Genomic DNA, 15,964 nt, shown 5'->3' with positions numbered 1-15,964 from the left:
CGCCGTCCAAGGTTTGGGAATAGTAAAGTGCTAGATATCGGAGTGAGACCGGTGCGCAGTTGCGTTGAGGACGAATAGCCACACAAGAGTGGAGATTGCAATGCTCCATTTGCATAGTCATCAAGACGCGGAAGACGTCACGAACGATCGAGCGATTCGGTCTCTCAAGTGGCACCTCGGCTCTGGAACAGACAGACTCAGCAGCGGCGACCAGAGCCTCCTCGCGACTGGATGCCGGTGGGACCTCTGCGCCAGCATCGGTATCCACCGCTAGTCCAATACGCGAGTAGAGTTTGTGTTGGGTGTGCGCGGGCAGCCACGACGTCAGCGCGATCTGGGACAGCGGTTGGTGGAGATGCAGAAGCGCCCAGATGAGCCTGGTGATCGTGGGGGCTGGAGTCGGCATGCTCGAGCCCGGATATCGGAGGGCTCTGGTGGGCGACAATTGGAGGGAGAAAGCTGGAGAACAAGACGCGGAGGAGCGGAAGGTGGGTACGGGGCATGGAGATGGATAAACGGAGTAAGGATAGGCGTCGCGAAGGCCGACCACGGAGGACGTGCACTGCACTCGAATGGGGACCAAAGGGGTGCGGATGTGCATATTACCAACGACAGCAGGGTCGCTTACGTACACGATCTGGGCCAACGGTGGGCAGTGATAAGATTGCAAGATCGGCTTGATCAGGCAATTGGCGCCCAAATCGAGATCTGCTGGTTCCGGATATGGGGCGGCCCATCTCCATCACCCATCCGCTCCGCCCCCATCCCTCGCCGTCCTTTTCCTCCAGATCTATATAACCCCTCTCATGCTGCCCGTCTCCCCTCGTCTCCCTCCAGCGCACCTTAGCACATACCCACCAACACACTCCCCGTCTTCACCATGATCCGCTTCGACACCCTTCCGCCAGAGGTCATGCAGGCCATGTGCACCCCCATGCACCTCGTCATCCCTGCGTCCACCGCCGCCCACACCGGCGCCCTCTACATTGGCTCCTTCTCCGCTGTCCTCGACCAGGCAGTTCTCGACCAGGCCCACATCTCCGCCCTCGTCCAGGTCCTTGACGCGCCTTGGGTCCCCGAGTCCACCTCTTCCTCCAAGCCCCTCGAGTCCTTCCGCCTCGACATCCTCGACAGCTCATCGGTCGACATCCGGCCATACTTGGATGCGACAGTGCGGTGGATAGACGATCGGTTGCGTAGGGGAGTGAACGTGCTCGTGCACTGTCAGCAGGTGCGTGTATTGCGCCGTGTCTACCAGCTGCCTGCTAACTCTGGCGAACACAGGGCGTATCTCGCTCGGCCGCGATCGTCATCGCATACCTCATATACACGCAGAACATGACATACGACTCGGCCTTCAACTTTGTCAAGCGTAGGCGCGCCTGCATCAAGCCCAACTCTGGGTTCGTCAAGTACGTGTCTCGCTTATCCGTGTAGAGTTTGCATGTCTGACGTGTCGACGATCAGGGCATTACAGGAGTGGGAACAGAAGTGGAGGCGTGCCAACCCAGATAACCGTCCATCTATGCGTAGGGCCGCTACGACCCCGCGCTAGGCTATCGGGCGCGTCATGACCCGTCTCGTCTGCCTGTATATCGCTCCGCGTCGGGGAGGGTGGATGGTTGAGCATGCGTCTGGTGAGGAACGGCGTGAGTTGGCTATTGTCCTATTTTATTGCAATCCGTTTCCATCTTCCGCCTGTCGCATGCTGTTCTACTTCGGGCCCACACCAAAACTATAAAACCCAAGGTCAGAACACTGACAAAGACATTTCGTACACATACACTCCCTGCACATGTGTTGGGCCCGCTATATCATTAGTCTATCTGACGGATAATGGTCGTTTGCATTTCGTAGGGTACCTCGTCTTCATGCACGCATATATCTACGGCATTGATTGTCTGTTTTGTCGCAATATACTTGTATCTTTGTACTATCAGCAACGCACAGTGGGTCAGCTTTCTGGCTAACGTTCGCACGTTCCCAAGGCCTCATGAGTAGTACGATGGACTCAAAGCGACGATCCTACATACGAGGTGCCGCCGGATGCCTTCGTGGGTGTGAAAACATCTCTGCCCCGAACGCTGTCCAACCTCGGCGTGCCTGTACCTATCGTGAAGATTACTAAAGTCCGAGCGCCGTGCGCTTCGTCGCTCATGTCATGACCATCATATGATAGGCTATCTTGCACGCACACACGATGTACAGACGCGTTGAATTGCGCCCAACTTCTCGTCCAGGCTCTCAAGAAGTCGTACCTCACCGCGTCGGGCTTTTGCGCTCTCGGTCTGACCCGCGTCCCTCCCACCCTTGGAACCAGCGGTGGCACCCGTCCCCGTCCAGCATGCCAACTCGGGGCAGACATGCACACCCCGCCAGGTAGGCCCGCTTCGACACTTCGTCGTTCAATGAACCCTTGACCTTGTTCCCCATTCGTATCCGCGTTCTTGTGAAGCTCGTCCTTGCCCGCGGTCCCGCGGCTACCGCGAATGCTGCGCTGCACCAGTCCGGACACGATGCACGACGTTGATGAACCCGCGTTCAATCGAAACATCCCGCAAGTCTGCTCAGGTTGCTTGAGCTCGGTGTGTCGAAAGGTCTTCCGGGTGGTTCTCCGGGTGCCCCGACTTCAAGAAACTCCGAGTCGGGCTACAGCTCCACGCGTGCGTGCGCGATGCACCATTCGTAATCTAACCCAAATGAGCCCTGCATCTGTTTCTGCAGACATGTTCACCCCGCACCCCGCTTGCACAACTCTCGCCCTTTTTCATACATTGAGCCTCCTTCGCGGAGTACGCGCACCGGCAGGTTGGCGGCGCGCTCCGCTCATTATCCGCTACTATCCGCCGTCCGGGAGCACGGCGCATTTCCAGAAGGACAAGCATGCGTGGTCACTCTTCGGCGCGCACTGCGCTGACGTTGTGCAGAGGTGGTGGCGCGTGTCTCCGTCGTCGTAAATGCCGACGCATAGTTTGTCGTGTGCATAACATTTGCTGCAAAGCACGATCACGCCACCTAATCGTGCACATTGGACTTGGTGTCAACCTGCTTGAGCGATCGAGGATCCGCATCTTAAAGAGATACTCAGACTCAATACTCAATACTCAACGCCCAGCACCGCATCCGGGCCCGCGAACCAAATGCCTAGACTCCGTGCAATCGTTGTGGGAAATAGGAAGGAATCCGTAGCCTTCACGCTCGGATCTAGTATCCTTCGCTCAGGATAGGACACTGCGGCGTAGGACGATGAGGCTTCTATGCGCGCTGTGCCCCTCAAAAGTCAGCTGATAGCCGATCAGGGCCCGGGAGAGACGATGGACTGCTCATCAGTGGCCATGGAGATCCGTCCGATTGGGCCTTCCGTGGCGAAGGTCTGTTGCAATCAAACCGTGCGCGCATATATAGAGCGGAGTTGAGGTCCGAGGTGTGTCAACGAACATATGCCGTGTGAGCGTTGGCGAGACCACTGAAGCTGACAGGCGATTGTCTCCTTCCTGCTGTTCGGGACAGGTCGAGACCATTGCACTCGTCTCGGCCTAATGAGAAGGACAGATGTCTGGTTTTGCTTCGATACGTGTGAATGTGCGTAAAATCGTCACGTAAGTCTTCGAGCCGACATTGACACAGGCTGCTGAGTGCTGGATAGTCACGCCTCGACCATCCAACATCGGCTATCTGCCACCCAAGTCTACGAGTCTGCACACGATCTGACATACCGAAGTCGAAAAATCGAAGCCTACGTGAACGAATTCAGGATCCGCATCGCTCGCCTGTGCTTCGACTTGAGGTCCATCGCGGCGTCCATCGCGGCATTGTCCAGTAAAATCCGTACGGCGACTTTAAGCATCACTCCGTCAAGGTTCTAATCCTTGCGGTGATTATCTGTAGCGAACTGTGGCAAGCTTTGTCAGTGGAGAAACGTGCGTGCGTGTCTGCATCACCGTAAATCAATTGCACGGCGCCGTTTCGTGTATGCAATGCTACATCTGCATCTCGTTGGTTGTTGCATCCGAAGAGCTCTATCTCAAAGCATACAGACGGCACTGCTCAGCTTTATTACGCCGCCATTTCGACTAGGTCAGGCGCTGACTTCATGCATCAATGATTCTTCTTTGGACATCGGCCATCGCCTTGTGAAGCATCCATAGTTCACACTCGCTCTTACTTTCTTTGTCAAGTCCCGCTGCAACAGCTCAAGATCGGTGCCTCGAGGCGGCGCTCATCTACTGAATAGGAAACCGCTCTTCTGAGAATGTCAAACCAGGTACGCCGGCAGTTATCATAGTATATAATTGGACTTCAACTTGCTAAGGCGCATACATTCTGCTATTCTGCTCGGTGATGATGCAGGAAACTGATGCTTCTCTTATTATCACATATTACTGAATGTCGTGTCTTCCCCAGGGCACGTTCATTAGGCTTAAAGAAAAGCCTTTCGGACTGTCCCTTTGCATCAGGAAGAGACTAGAAAAGGAAGATGTTGACCACAGCGGTCAGCGCGCAATCATCGCCCTGCTCACTTAAGAATTTTCGTCAAAACTTGAGTATGTCTATGACCTGAATTGCTCGATTTGATCCCAAGGGTATGCGAGTACATTCTGGCTATATAATTGGACCACAGTGGAGCTAGCATCCCAGACTCTTCCAAAACTTGCGAGCTCGCTTTGACTATGGATAATAGCTCCACGACGAACAACATGTGTAATGGCAGCCAGAGCGGCTTCAAGCTCGGGGACTTCTCCATTGACGAGTACAGACCCATGAAGGTCATCGTGATCGGCGCAGGATACAGCGGCATCATCGCAGGGATTAGGTGCGCTCATCGCTTCTAGCTGTGGTTTGTGACGCTGAAATGCTTCGTATATGCGCTCCAGATTCCAACAGAGAATTCCTAACCTCGAACTGACTATATACGAGCAGAACGCAGGCGTGGGTGGAACCTGGTACTCCAATCGGTATCCGTGAGTGTGCACTGATAAAATCTCTGCTATACCGCTCATAAGCGCTAGTGGCGTGGCATGCGACATCCCGTCCCATTGCGTACGTTTGTTTATTTCTTTCTATGCTACGCTTACAATCTCCATATTCATCAGTATCAACTCACATTCGAACCGAAGGTCTGTCCATTCCAAATTCTCTTGTCACCACTTCTGCAGTGAAACATGCCCGTCTGACTCAATGATTCTCACGATTCGCGTATATAGACTGATTGGTCGAGCCTCTACGCTCCTGGCGCGGAGATCCGCACTCATCTCGAGTCTGTCGTCGAAAAGCACAAGCTCGTCCCCTACATCAAGCTGCAACACCGCGTCCTGCATGCGCGATACGAGGAGCTAACGGGAAAGTGGCATCTGCGGGTTAGACGTCCCATGGTCTGTCCTTTCCTCCGTTCCCTTGGAGCACTCCGCCTAACTACGCTGCGAACAGCTCTCGCAGTTCTAACAATGCGGATGACGAATATGAAGAGTTCACCGACACTGCTGACTTCCTCTTCACGGGCGTCGGCATGCTGAGCAGGTGGAAGTGGCCCGAAATCGACGGCTTGAACACGTTCGAAGGAAAACTCCTCCACACTGCTAACTTTGACGTCGGCGAGCGCACGTGGGAGAAAGCGGTTGAAGACTGGCAGTGGAGAACGAAGAAGGTCGGCGTCATCGGCTCGGTCAGTATTCACTTTTGCATAACGGCTGCTGTACTGGAAAATGCATGTTTGGCAGGGCTCGAGTGCGATTCAAACCGTTGCAGCGCTACAACCGCACGTCGGTAGGATGGTTCAGTTTGTGCGCGGTAAGACTTGGGTTTCGCCGCCGTTCACTCGACACAAGCTGGGAGAGCTCCTTCGGCATGACACGGGTGCTGAGAACTGTGGGTTATTTTTGTTCGTAGTTATGTTGGGTGTCACACTGACATCAAAGCAGTTGAATTCAGTCAGGACGACAAGGAGGCATTTAAGGACGAAGAGGAGTACAAGCAATTCCGGCATGAATTGGAATCTGCGCTTCAAGTATGCTCTGATGATTGTCATCTGCACGTACGGGATCAGTGATGTCCCGATTATCTAGTCCAACCACGGTCTCACTCTGCGAGGCAGCACGCAACAAACAACGGCACGTCAGGAATTCACGGAGAACATGAGGAAGAAGTTAGCAAAGAAACCGTGGATCATGGATCACTGTATGCATGTTTTCGGTTCTAGATGTCCTCTGGTAATGATCGCGGTGCGCTAGTGCTTCCTGATTTTGCGGTCTCATGCAGGCGATTGACACCTGGACCTGGTTACTTGGAGGCATTGTGTGAGGATAACGTACGCGATGACTCACCTCACGTCAGGCTTGACAGTGATCAACGTGTATGGTGTAGGTGGACTTTGTTCCGAAAGATATCCGGCGCATCACTCCGCGAGGCATCGAAACAGTTGACGGGAAACATACTGATCTCGACGTCATCATATGTGCAACCGGTGCGTCTTTCCCTCAACTGTCTTCCACAATTAAATGATTGTACGCTCTCTTCCACAGGCTTTGACATTTCTTTCCATCTCGATTTCTCCATCGCTGGCCGCGGTGGGCTGTCCATCCAAGAGAAATGGACCCCGCATCCCTCGACGTACCTCTCTATGTGTACAGACGGATTTCCAAACTGGTTCATGGCATTCGGCCCAAACTCGGTACTTGCTACCGGCTCGCTGCTCATATTGCTAGAGCGCCAGGTCGAATATGCAGTTGCAGCAATGAAGAAGATGCAGAGGGAGAGGCTGAAGAGTATCGAGGTAAAGAAGGAAGCAGTGAGGGATTTCGAAGAGTATTTGGAGGTGTGTTACCTTTTCACATGAATTGTAGGGAGTGGGATATTGATCTTGTCGCCATGTGAAGAACTATTTCCCAAAGGTGCGTATCAAGAAGAAAAGGTGCTATCAGACATCGCTAAGTCTACATTTGTGCATCTTCCAGACCGTTTTCAGCGAGAAATGCAGATCTTGGTACAAGATGGGTACAGAAGATGGACGGATTGTGGGCCTCTGGCCAGGTGGAGCACCTCCATTCCGCATTCAACAGTGGCTGATGTCTTTCAAGGCTCGTCATTGCATGGATTGCGCGTTCTCGAGCACCCGCGCTGGGAGGATTTCAAGTACGAATCTGCCGACGGCGTTCACAATCGATTCTACTGGCTCGGTGATGGGCAGACATACAATGAGAAAACTATGACAGGCGACCGTGAGCAGCTGGCCTTGGTTGTGTGTTTAATTATGAAGGTTAATGCGCTTGCATCAGGAGCATGGTACCTGAATGACAATGAAGTGGACATACCTCCCAGTGAGTGTCCCCGACATGTGTGTTGCCGACCTGTCGTTGATGTCTCTTACAGTTGCGGCAGATTAGCGTTTGAATTGCGCGCCGTGACGTGCAAGTAGCCGCTACTGTGGACCGTCAATATCATGCTTCGCGAATCCTCTTTTATTGAAAAGTGGACGGAATAATAACCATCGACGTCGAATTTGGTGTGTCGTCGCGTTCCCCGCACGACGCACAGTGCTTTTTTCGAATGTTTGCAATTGCAAAGTATAAATCAATAAATTACAGTGATTGAGATACAATGCCGTGAATATCTAAATGTACATCATTAGAACCACCTGAAGAGGTACGATCGAACGATGACAGACCCGCGGGCGATAGTATATACGCATCCAGCCACTCGCATCCAGTAGCATGATCCTCACTGGTATCCCGCACCATGAGGGACCAAGAACAGGGAGGCAGCTCACGCTCACATCACTCCTCGTTCTGCATACTTTCCAACAATGGTAGAAGTATACGCCGACGCTCATCACTCTGGGCGCGTGCATCAGTGAAGCCTACCGTCATGTGCACAAGAGTTGTGTGATGCACGCATACGGGCGAAAGAAGGAGGAGAGGACGGCACGAGGAAAGGGAGGAACTACGCCGCTCGCGACTCACCGAGACAATAAGGAGTCAACATGCACCTCTGGTCAAGTCTCCAATGTGTGAAGGACTGCGATCGCGCCATCAGCCGTAACCTCATGGCGGAGCAGAGAGAAGATGGTGGACTCACATCCGCCATCGTGACTGTTATTGCGATGCGATGTAGCACCCTAGACACTCACCCCTTCGCAAACGATGCTGTGCCGCATCACGAGGAATGTATCGAAGCTGAGCGCCAGCTGTTAAGCATGCCAGGGGCAACATTGATTCATTCACGCTGGTCGAATTCACACTGCGCTTCGCGGTGCCTAACGCAGTGCGCACCATACGTAGTCATCTGCCCTCAAGCGAGTCCGAGTCCAGGAATAGAAAGGCCACGTCGTGTCGTCGGCGTCGATCAGCGCATTTCAGCAGCTCGATGCCCTTGCTTCACGCCCATAAAAGTGAGCGGGTCAGGATGCTGTGCTGCGGGGATGTCTAAACGCATCCCGTTGAGTTCTATGGTCCCAACCTGTCAGCGCCACGCCATGGCACTACAGAGAGGCCGACAATGATGAAAGTGGATGAAGGAGACTTACTACATCGTAAGACCGTCTTCAGCCGTTCTGCTGCACATGCCGCCTTGGGCTTCCAGCTGTTTACACAGCCTTCTCACCCCGAATCGGTACAATAGACTGCGGGTGATAGAGGAACGACGACAAGCTGACGCGCCGTGGGTTCTTGACGAGTGTGGGAGAGGGGAGGGACACACACCGGAGTGATGGATCGAGCAGGGACGTAATGCTCACCGTCTGGAATGACGCCGACCTCAGGCTGCGGGCCTGCAGCACGTATCGTCCATACCCGTACAGGAGAGCGAAGCGCAGGAGCACCGCGCGCTGCCCAGAACGTGAGCGAGCACGGCATACGGATCGTTCGTCTTCGTCTGTGTCGTCGCACACGTTCATTTCACAGCCAGGGAGGCGCACTGCAGGCAGGACATGCACATTGAACGTTGTTCCTACAATGTAGAGCTAGGGGCACATATCACAGGCAATCATCACCACGCTCACTTGACCACGACAGCAATCGACCACACCGAGCACCTGCAAGAAAATCCTGCATCGTCTCCGCACAAGACTGGTTTCGTTATCGATGTCGAGTACATGGGTCCCACAGCGAGATCGTTCGTCCACACCACAGCTAGTACGCATCAGCAAGGTTGCTAGAACGCATGTAGATTGATGCACACCTGATAGGCATTGTATCGCGAAGACTGAAATCGATGGACGCAGTGAAAGACTTTATGGGAAGGCAGAAGGACGAGTCAGGAAATAGTGAGGAGCCGAGTCTGCGCGCTCTCACCCAACCCACACGTCGATAAGGTTCGGTCCTGCAGTCTCGAGGGAGCACAAGACAATATGCTGACAAGAACTTCACGTACTTGATCCGCATCAGCAGCGTTTCGAGGCTTGCCCCCGCGGTCACTTTCATCGGGAAGGTCTATCACCACCTGTTAGCGTGTCGCTGAGGAAGACTGCCTGTGCGTACGCAAGAGGCGAACGACTCGACTTTTCAGCTATCCGATCAGTCGAACGCCACAACGCATTCAATCCATCGCAAGCTCGGACTGGGTAGCATCAGTCCATGATGGACGGTCATAATGGACTGTTGCTACGCTGTGCCCGATGCCTGTGGGCGCGATGAGCGTGATGATGCACAGGGACTCATAGACATAGCTGGTCGCTGGGCGGATCACGCCACTTAGAGTGCGGTGGCCAGCGCGCGGCGTATTGTGCGCGTCGACTGTCACCTTCACTCGAGTGCTTCATTCGGGTCTATGGCTACAATTGGACATGCGCATGCCTTCATTAACGAGCTCGGTCCCCCTCTCCTCGTCTCCTCTCCAAACTATCTTCTGCTGTCTTGCCCAGCTCGGAACCGCGCAAATCGAGGTATATAGAGACAAAAAGGTGCCGTCTCCCGTTCCCTTGTACAATTACTTGGCGCCAGTTTACTCCACCCACGGCCGCATGCGTGTGCCTCTATCGGCCCCCCTCCCTCTCCATTGCCCACCACCACGAATTTCTCGCCGAGGTCAACATTTCAGCTTCGTGGCGCAAAGGCCAGCGCGCAGCTGCAAAGAGTCGGTCAGCGTGCTCCCTGCACCATCAACCTCGGAATCCCACTCAAGTACTGCTCGGACATCTCGCTCCCTCAAGACCTCACCTTTTTCCCGCGAGCTTTCCTGCTTCTGCCGCAGCAGCGATGTCTCGCTCCTCCTCCATGCACATTCGCTCCGCGCCACGAGCGATACCGAGAGCGCTCCCCAGGGGGTGCTTGTTGACGATCCCCGTTCCTCACGCACACGCCTCGTCACAGAAAGCGCGCTTTGCTCTCCCTGTGCCTTGAACAGATCCAGAAGCACAACGTTTTGCACGTTTGGCAGATTCTCCGTTCTATATAGCGACTATCCACCTGTGGTGGGTCTTTATCACCGTCTGCCGTCTCCGTTCAAATCCATCCCGACTAGCAGTGCTGACGACGGTTTCCACAGTATCTAATGGCGGCACAACGCCGTCGCCATCGTCGCCCTCCACTCGCACCGCATCGAATCTTCACACGTACGTCGGTTTCGTGAAGCAACACCCCCAGACTCACACATTCAAAGGCCTTGCAACCTCGAGCTTAGTCTCTCACACGCTGACTGGGGTATGGATATGCTTCTCAGAGTGTAATTAATGAGCAGCTCATGTCTGCTGTCGGCTCGTTTGATATTTATTCTAGCTGTAGGTCAAGAACGCTGAGTGGCAGACGCCACCTGCAGTGAGCCATCTGAAGCTCGCGAATACACGTGCCCCTCACGCTGACCCACACACAATCATCGTGTTTCAGGCTTTTACGGTACCTATCACACTCCTTCCTCACGAGCATCCTCCGGGCTTGTGAGGAAGCTCCGTTGTCATCATCGACGAACGCGAATCGCATACTCCGGTGGCGATCGGTGCCGGTGAAGCTCCGAGCGCCTGACAAGACGACTGCTTACACTGAAAAAACGTCGCGAGCGCTAACCTTCAACAACTGGCACGTTTTCTCGTCTATGTCATTCGCCCTGAGCTTTGTTTAACATACAACTCAGACACTCCTAATCTTGCAGACAGACATGGGATCTGGCCGCAAATGCAACTTCATAGTATGTGCCACAGGTCTAGCATTTACCGTCTAATGCGATCGATTGATCAAGTTAGACGATTGTTGTTTTTCAATGACGTCGCGGTATTTATTCCCGAGTGTGTCGAGGGGTAGAGGCGCGCCGCGTGTGCTCACATTGGAACTGAGGAAGCGCAGCCTGACAACAGTCCAGGATGACTGACCGTCCTTGACTGTTGCTATGCGATGCCTCCTTGTCCCGTTGAGATGGCTGCTGAAGTGCCTTGCTCTGACTATCATGATTCACATGAACACATTGGCATGAAACGAACGTGATATCGTCGAATCTATCAAATGCTCTGCGCCCCAACGATGCACTTCCAATGGCTATCGCACATCTTCGTACGTGCTTCACGAATCACCATTCCAGTCTGACAGCATACCTAGCGCAAAATGCAGCGCAACGATCCGATGTCACGGCACTTTCCGGCGGCTGTAGCTCGCTGAATCATCATACTGGTGAGACGACAGCCCCATATATCTCCGGGTTATTGGAAGCACTAGCACCTTTAGTCTGTTTTAATTAGGAGATCGCTCAGCACATAAATACAGATGGCAGCTAGCAGGGAATTATCGTGCCTTAGGCGTCAGCTTACTGTCGCATCTGTCATTAGCGGGCGAATCGCAAAGATGGTGTGGTGCGTAACCTGCACCCGCCTCAGATATAATACTGTGCTCCCCGCCCATCAAATACCCTCAGTCGCTACACCGCCATACTGTTAAAGTGAGGTGACCTGGTTCCAAAGACAACATACTGTGCTCATGCATTCTATGTAGGCTGCAGGATTACAGGTGAACAGGTTCTTTGCCATACCAACGCAGGGCTGATGCTCAAAGAGTACAGGTGACACAGAGGCTACACTTCGGAAACCGCTGCCATGCAGGAGATGTCAACTATACTGCATATCCCTGACACGATGTCTGCGTGGCCGTGGCCTCGTCAGATCAATCAACATTACGAGGAAGTCAAAGCGGCTTCCGACTTGTGGATTCAGAGCTTCAACGTGTGCAAGCCCTCGTCTCAGCGTGCTTTCGAAAGATGTGACCTTGGTAAGGCAGTCACTCGATATGCAATATCTGCCTTTTGACCGGAATGACTGACAGGCCTTCTCGCGGCGCTTATGTACCCATCGCTCAATAAAGGTAAGCAAGGTTGAGGTACGCCTCGGACACTCACATGATCGTTCTGCGAATTCTAGCCCATCTCCGAGTTGGATGTGATTTGATGAACATAGTCTTCGTGATTGATGACTACACTGATGTCCAAGACGCGACAGTATGCGACAAGGTTGCTGACGTGGTGAAGCACGCACTGCACAATGTGTGCGAACCGAGACCAGACGGAGAGATGATCATCGGTGAGATAGCAAGACAGTAAGCTAAGAAGTTGATGAATCATTATGGCGTCTATTGAATATAATCGATGGGCAGGTTTTGGCAACCTGCGGCCAAACTATCTAGACCTGGGGCCCAACGTCGCTTCCTGAAATACATGTCGGAGTATCTCGACAGTATGGCCGTTCAGGCTGCAGATCGGATTTACCATACCATTGATACAATCGACGTCTATATGAAGCTTCGACGCAAGACTGCCGGGGTGCCCCCGTCATTCTTCCCGATAGAGCTGGAGCTCAAGGTCGATATTACGAATGACGTCTTCTATCATCCGGTCGTAGCGAAGCTTTCGTCTTGTGCCGCTGATCTGATAATCCTTGACAATGTGAGCACTCTCCATTTTTCGATTCCTGCGAAAATCCTGAATGCGTCACGTACTGCCCAGGATATTGCCTCTTACAATAAGGAGCAGTCGGCTGGCGACCGCCACAATATCATCGCTGTTGCGATGCGGCAGTTCAGCGTGGACTACGACGGCGCGATATCCTGGGTCGAAAAATACCACAAGCAGATTGAAGCCTCGTTCTTGGACGCATTGACGAGGCTTCCGTCTTGGGGGCCAGAAATTGACGATGAACTCGGGAAATATATCATCGGGATGGCTACTTGGGCGAGAGGGAACGTTTGCTGGAGTTTTGAAGGGGGACGGTACTTTGGAGACAAGGGGCTTGAGGTTCAGAGAACGCATTACGTTCCGTTGCTTCGTAAGATCGAGCGGGGTGCCAGCGCAGGCAACGAGGCTCACGATGATGACATCGTCACTCCGCTCATAGAGATGTAGTAGAGCGTTGATACTACCTCAGACTTTCTCAACACGAGTCGCCCGTGAAGCAGTATCGATGTTCACCTGCCAGATAGCTATCGAAATCGGAGTCGTGCACTAATCGCGTCCTTGTCTATGCTGTCACAGAGAGGCGGGGTCCGCACAGGGCAAACAATATGAACAAAAATGCGACAAAGAATGTTGCATCGAGTGCATTATCATGATTCATGGCTGCTTGTGACCGCCGCGCTAGTAGCGCTCAAGCTCCGCAAGCTTGACGCCACGTGTCCTCTTTCTTCCGACGACGATTCGCTTCGGACACTACAAACGTATGCAAAATAGATATGCACTGTGCATGAGGCTGCCCTCTATTTTGTGCTGCAGGGCTCAGATCCGCCATCTGATACGATGATCGATGTAGCTGGCTGAATACGCAGAATGTACACGGGCGCGGACTCGCGATAGCTCGCGATGTCGCAGTATTTACGTCTCTCTTCAAGGTCCCTTCAGCGTTCCCAATCTGATGTCCGGTTGGCGTCAGGATTTGTGGACGGAGGAACATGCTGGTACTATGCATTCAAAGCCGAACGGCGGTCATCATGCATTATCAAGTCCCGGTACGTCACAGTGCAAATGCATACGAAGGCGTGAACTACACTAAACCGCGACAGTGCATCGGAAAGTCGGCCGGTCTCGCAGCTTTCGCTTGCTGAGCGCCAACGCCCCATCGTCCTTGGCATATTGGACAGTGTCTGCAGCGCCGCTCGTGTGGAGCGATCTAGTCAGCATGCAATATATAAACGGTATGCTGCAGTAGAATCTCGTCGCGCATCTCCTCCTTGTTCCTCCTCCTCGGTTTTCATCCCCTCAGGGTACGCGGATCTCTCGCGGCGACAGGATGCCTGTCCGGCACAACAGTCGGTGACATGTCGTCGAGCTCATAATCCTCATGCTCGTATCTGCAACGGTGAGATGGCCTCATACATGCGTTGACTCCGACTCCAGACAGCAGGCGCGGCATAGCAGCCACAAATGATCGTCGCTTTTTAATGACATCGCGCGGCATTTACTCCCGAGCGTGTCGAACGGGCAGAGGCATGTGTTCATATTGGAACTGGGGAGGCGCAGCGTGACAACAGTCTAGGATGACGGTCCGTCCTTGATTGCTGCTACGCGATGCCTCCTTGTCCCCTTGTTCCCTTTGAGATGACTGCTGAAGTGCTTGCGCATGTGGTCCAGGTACAATGATCATCGGCGATGTCATTACATCATTTTTAACGTAGGACATTTTGTCGCGCACGGTTCCTTTACAGGCGGCACGGTCTTGTGAGTGCTCTGTCGAGCGTTTATGAAATGTGCTCGTGCTCGTGCACTTCATCGAATCTCGTCCAATTTGCTGTGCGTAGTGATATCAGTTGAATGTCGTTGATAACGATATCGTGTAAAGTTGTCTCTCGAGCGCTACGCCAATACGAATCGTTAGAATGAGCCAAGTGCTATCCACTGCACCTGGCATCTTCCACTCAGCGTTCTTCACCTATACCTAGAATAGGTGTCAAGCAAGCTGACAGCAGACATATGCTGTCCGTAAATCGTTCTCTGATTGCATCAGATGGCGAATCTTAGCCCTGCAGCACAAATTAGTAAATGGTGTTGAAATACGGACAGGCTCACGCACAGTTCATGTCTATTTTGCAAACCTTTGAGTATCCGAATCGTATATTGCGCGAATCGTCGTCGGAAGAAACAGGACACGGGCATCGAGCTGGTAAGGACAGCGGGGATAAGGAATGAGCTTGTGACACCTGACTCTGACTAATTTTAGAAGATAAACAGTAAAACAGCGCGGAAATGACCTCTTATTGAAGAGCCTTTGTGTGCCACATTACCGGACCCAGTATTATTGGCGACGATGGGTACTGCATAAAATTCTCAGGATCTTGTGCCTCTAACGGTCTTAGATATATGATGTGGTTTTGATTGTTCGAGGAATATTAGGTGTTTGGTGTCGGTACGAATGAATAGCTAAGCAAAGCATGAGTGGGACCATAAGGATTCAGCAATACATCTGAAATTACTTACGGATCATAACTTACATACTCTCAGGTGCTGCCTCTTGACAAAACGAGACAAGATGACGATATATGGAAGCCACGTCCGGAAACGAAATTTGTAGTCCGCTACATCGGCCCTGCACCTGAACCAGCCGCTGTATCTCACTTGTGACTGTAGGAATGGTTAGAATGGCATGCGCTAACTCAAAGAATGATTAATGAGAAGCTAATGCCTGCTATCAGATCGCTCCGTACTATTCTAGGTCTAGATGAAAACGCTGAGCGGACGGCGCAACCTAGATAACATTTAGCTCATCATATTGGCATGGAACTCGATTGTAAGGTTCACCTGATATCTTTAGCAGTGATATCAACTGAGACTACCATATGCAACAGTAAATGGACTAGATTCGACAAGGCAGACGAGCATAAACGCATTTCATAAACATTCCACCGAGCTAATAGAAGAGCATTCACCGGCTCTACGACACTGCGCTGCGCCCACTTCAAGGAAACGTGCGCAACAACGCAACACGATAAAGAAGGTATAACGGCATCGCAGATGATAGCAGCGTACCTGAACCGCGTGCACGAGCACTTCAGCAGCCATCTCAAGGTGGCAT

The 15,964-nt window shown here is 52.7% G+C and overlaps 6 protein-coding genes across 6 annotated transcripts; all 6 read left to right on the top strand.

The window, feature by feature from the left end:
- Positions 1–723: 723 nt before the first annotated feature.
- LAESUDRAFT_720261 (DSPc-domain-containing protein) lies at positions 724–1,991 on the top strand. Its single transcript, XM_040907782.1, has 3 exons — positions 724–1,231; positions 1,285–1,412; positions 1,468–1,991. Exons 1-3 carry the CDS (start codon positions 881–883, stop codon positions 1,553–1,555), a joined length of 567 nt encoding a protein of 188 aa, XP_040769954.1. The 5' UTR covers positions 724–880; the 3' UTR covers positions 1,556–1,991.
- A 601-nt stretch (positions 1,992–2,592) lies between these two features.
- On the top strand, positions 2,593–3,148 carry LAESUDRAFT_720260 (uncharacterized protein). Its single transcript, XM_040907781.1, has one exon. The coding sequence runs from the start codon at positions 2,727–2,729 to the stop codon at positions 2,955–2,957; it is 231 nt and encodes a 76-aa protein (XP_040769953.1). The 5' UTR covers positions 2,593–2,726; the 3' UTR covers positions 2,958–3,148.
- Positions 3,149–4,697: 1,549 nt separating this feature from the next.
- Positions 4,698–7,386, top strand: LAESUDRAFT_734059 (FAD/NAD-binding domain-containing protein; the record flags this gene model as incomplete). Its single annotated transcript, XM_040910477.1, has 16 exons — positions 4,698–4,813; positions 4,875–4,961; positions 5,010–5,040; positions 5,094–5,117; positions 5,205–5,372; positions 5,468–5,662; positions 5,718–5,865; positions 5,919–6,004; positions 6,063–6,174; positions 6,228–6,304; positions 6,361–6,460; positions 6,519–6,811; positions 6,951–7,026; positions 7,074–7,214; positions 7,272–7,330; positions 7,366–7,386. 16 exons carry the CDS (start codon positions 4,698–4,700, stop codon positions 7,384–7,386), a joined length of 1,734 nt encoding a protein of 577 aa, XP_040769952.1.
- Positions 7,387–9,651: 2,265 nt separating this feature from the next.
- Positions 9,652–10,917, top strand: LAESUDRAFT_174670 (uncharacterized protein). Its single transcript, XM_040901446.1, has 5 exons — positions 9,652–10,402; positions 10,477–10,543; positions 10,591–10,631; positions 10,707–10,745; positions 10,815–10,917. Exons 1-4 carry the CDS (start codon positions 9,776–9,778, stop codon positions 10,710–10,712), a joined length of 741 nt encoding a protein of 246 aa, XP_040769951.1. The 5' UTR covers positions 9,652–9,775; the 3' UTR covers positions 10,713–10,745; positions 10,815–10,917.
- A 1,090-nt stretch (positions 10,918–12,007) lies between these two features.
- LAESUDRAFT_754774 (terpenoid synthase) lies at positions 12,008–13,305 on the top strand (the record flags this gene model as incomplete). The annotated part of the gene is made up of 5 exons (XM_040911937.1): positions 12,008–12,179; positions 12,234–12,272; positions 12,329–12,503; positions 12,561–12,849; positions 12,910–13,305. 5 exons carry the CDS (start codon positions 12,008–12,010, stop codon positions 13,303–13,305), a joined length of 1,071 nt encoding a protein of 356 aa, XP_040769950.1.
- Positions 13,306–13,732: 427 nt separating this feature from the next.
- Positions 13,733–14,313, top strand: LAESUDRAFT_720253 (uncharacterized protein). The gene is made up of 2 exons (XM_040907780.1): positions 13,733–13,904; positions 13,959–14,313. Exons 1-2 carry the CDS (start codon positions 13,759–13,761, stop codon positions 14,278–14,280), a joined length of 468 nt encoding a protein of 155 aa, XP_040769949.1. The 5' UTR covers positions 13,733–13,758; the 3' UTR covers positions 14,281–14,313.
- Positions 14,314–15,964: the final 1,651 nt, after the last annotated feature.

Source organism: Laetiporus sulphureus (genome assembly GCF_001632365.1).
Source record: "Laetiporus sulphureus 93-53 unplaced genomic scaffold LAESUscaffold_2, whole genome shotgun sequence".
NCBI lineage: Eukaryota > Fungi > Basidiomycota > Agaricomycetes > Polyporales > Laetiporaceae > Laetiporus > Laetiporus sulphureus.
This window is presented reverse-complemented; position numbering and strand designations above follow the sequence as displayed.

What these genes read in the sequence shown, in the direction of transcription:
- LAESUDRAFT_720261 (XM_040907782.1), top strand. Translation starts at nt 881, where the DNA reads ATGATCCGCTTCGACACCCTTCCGCCAGAGGTCATGCAGGCCATGTGC. An exon ending in TGCTCGTGCACTGTCAGCAG is followed by an intron (nt 1,232 to 1,284) that starts GTGCGTGTATTG and finishes TGGCGAACACAG; the next exon opens with GGCGTATCTCGCTCGGCCGC. An exon ending in CCCAACTCTGGGTTCGTCAA is followed by an intron (nt 1,413 to 1,467) that starts GTACGTGTCTCG and finishes GTCGACGATCAG; the next exon opens with GGCATTACAGGAGTGGGAAC.
- LAESUDRAFT_174670 (XM_040901446.1), top strand. Translation starts at nt 9,776, where the DNA reads ATGCGCATGCCTTCATTAACGAGCTCGGTCCCCCTCTCCTCGTCTCCT. An exon ending in ATAGCGACTATCCACCTGTG is followed by an intron (nt 10,403 to 10,476) that starts GTGGGTCTTTAT and finishes CGGTTTCCACAG; the next exon opens with TATCTAATGGCGGCACAACG. An exon ending in ACCGCATCGAATCTTCACAC is followed by an intron (nt 10,544 to 10,590) that starts GTACGTCGGTTT and finishes ACACATTCAAAG; the next exon opens with GCCTTGCAACCTCGAGCTTA.
- LAESUDRAFT_720260 (XM_040907781.1), top strand. Translation starts at nt 2,727, where the DNA reads ATGTTCACCCCGCACCCCGCTTGCACAACTCTCGCCCTTTTTCATACA.
- LAESUDRAFT_720253 (XM_040907780.1), top strand. Translation starts at nt 13,759, where the DNA reads ATGTCGCAGTATTTACGTCTCTCTTCAAGGTCCCTTCAGCGTTCCCAA. An exon ending in TCATGCATTATCAAGTCCCG is followed by an intron (nt 13,905 to 13,958) that starts GTACGTCACAGT and finishes AAACCGCGACAG; the next exon opens with TGCATCGGAAAGTCGGCCGG.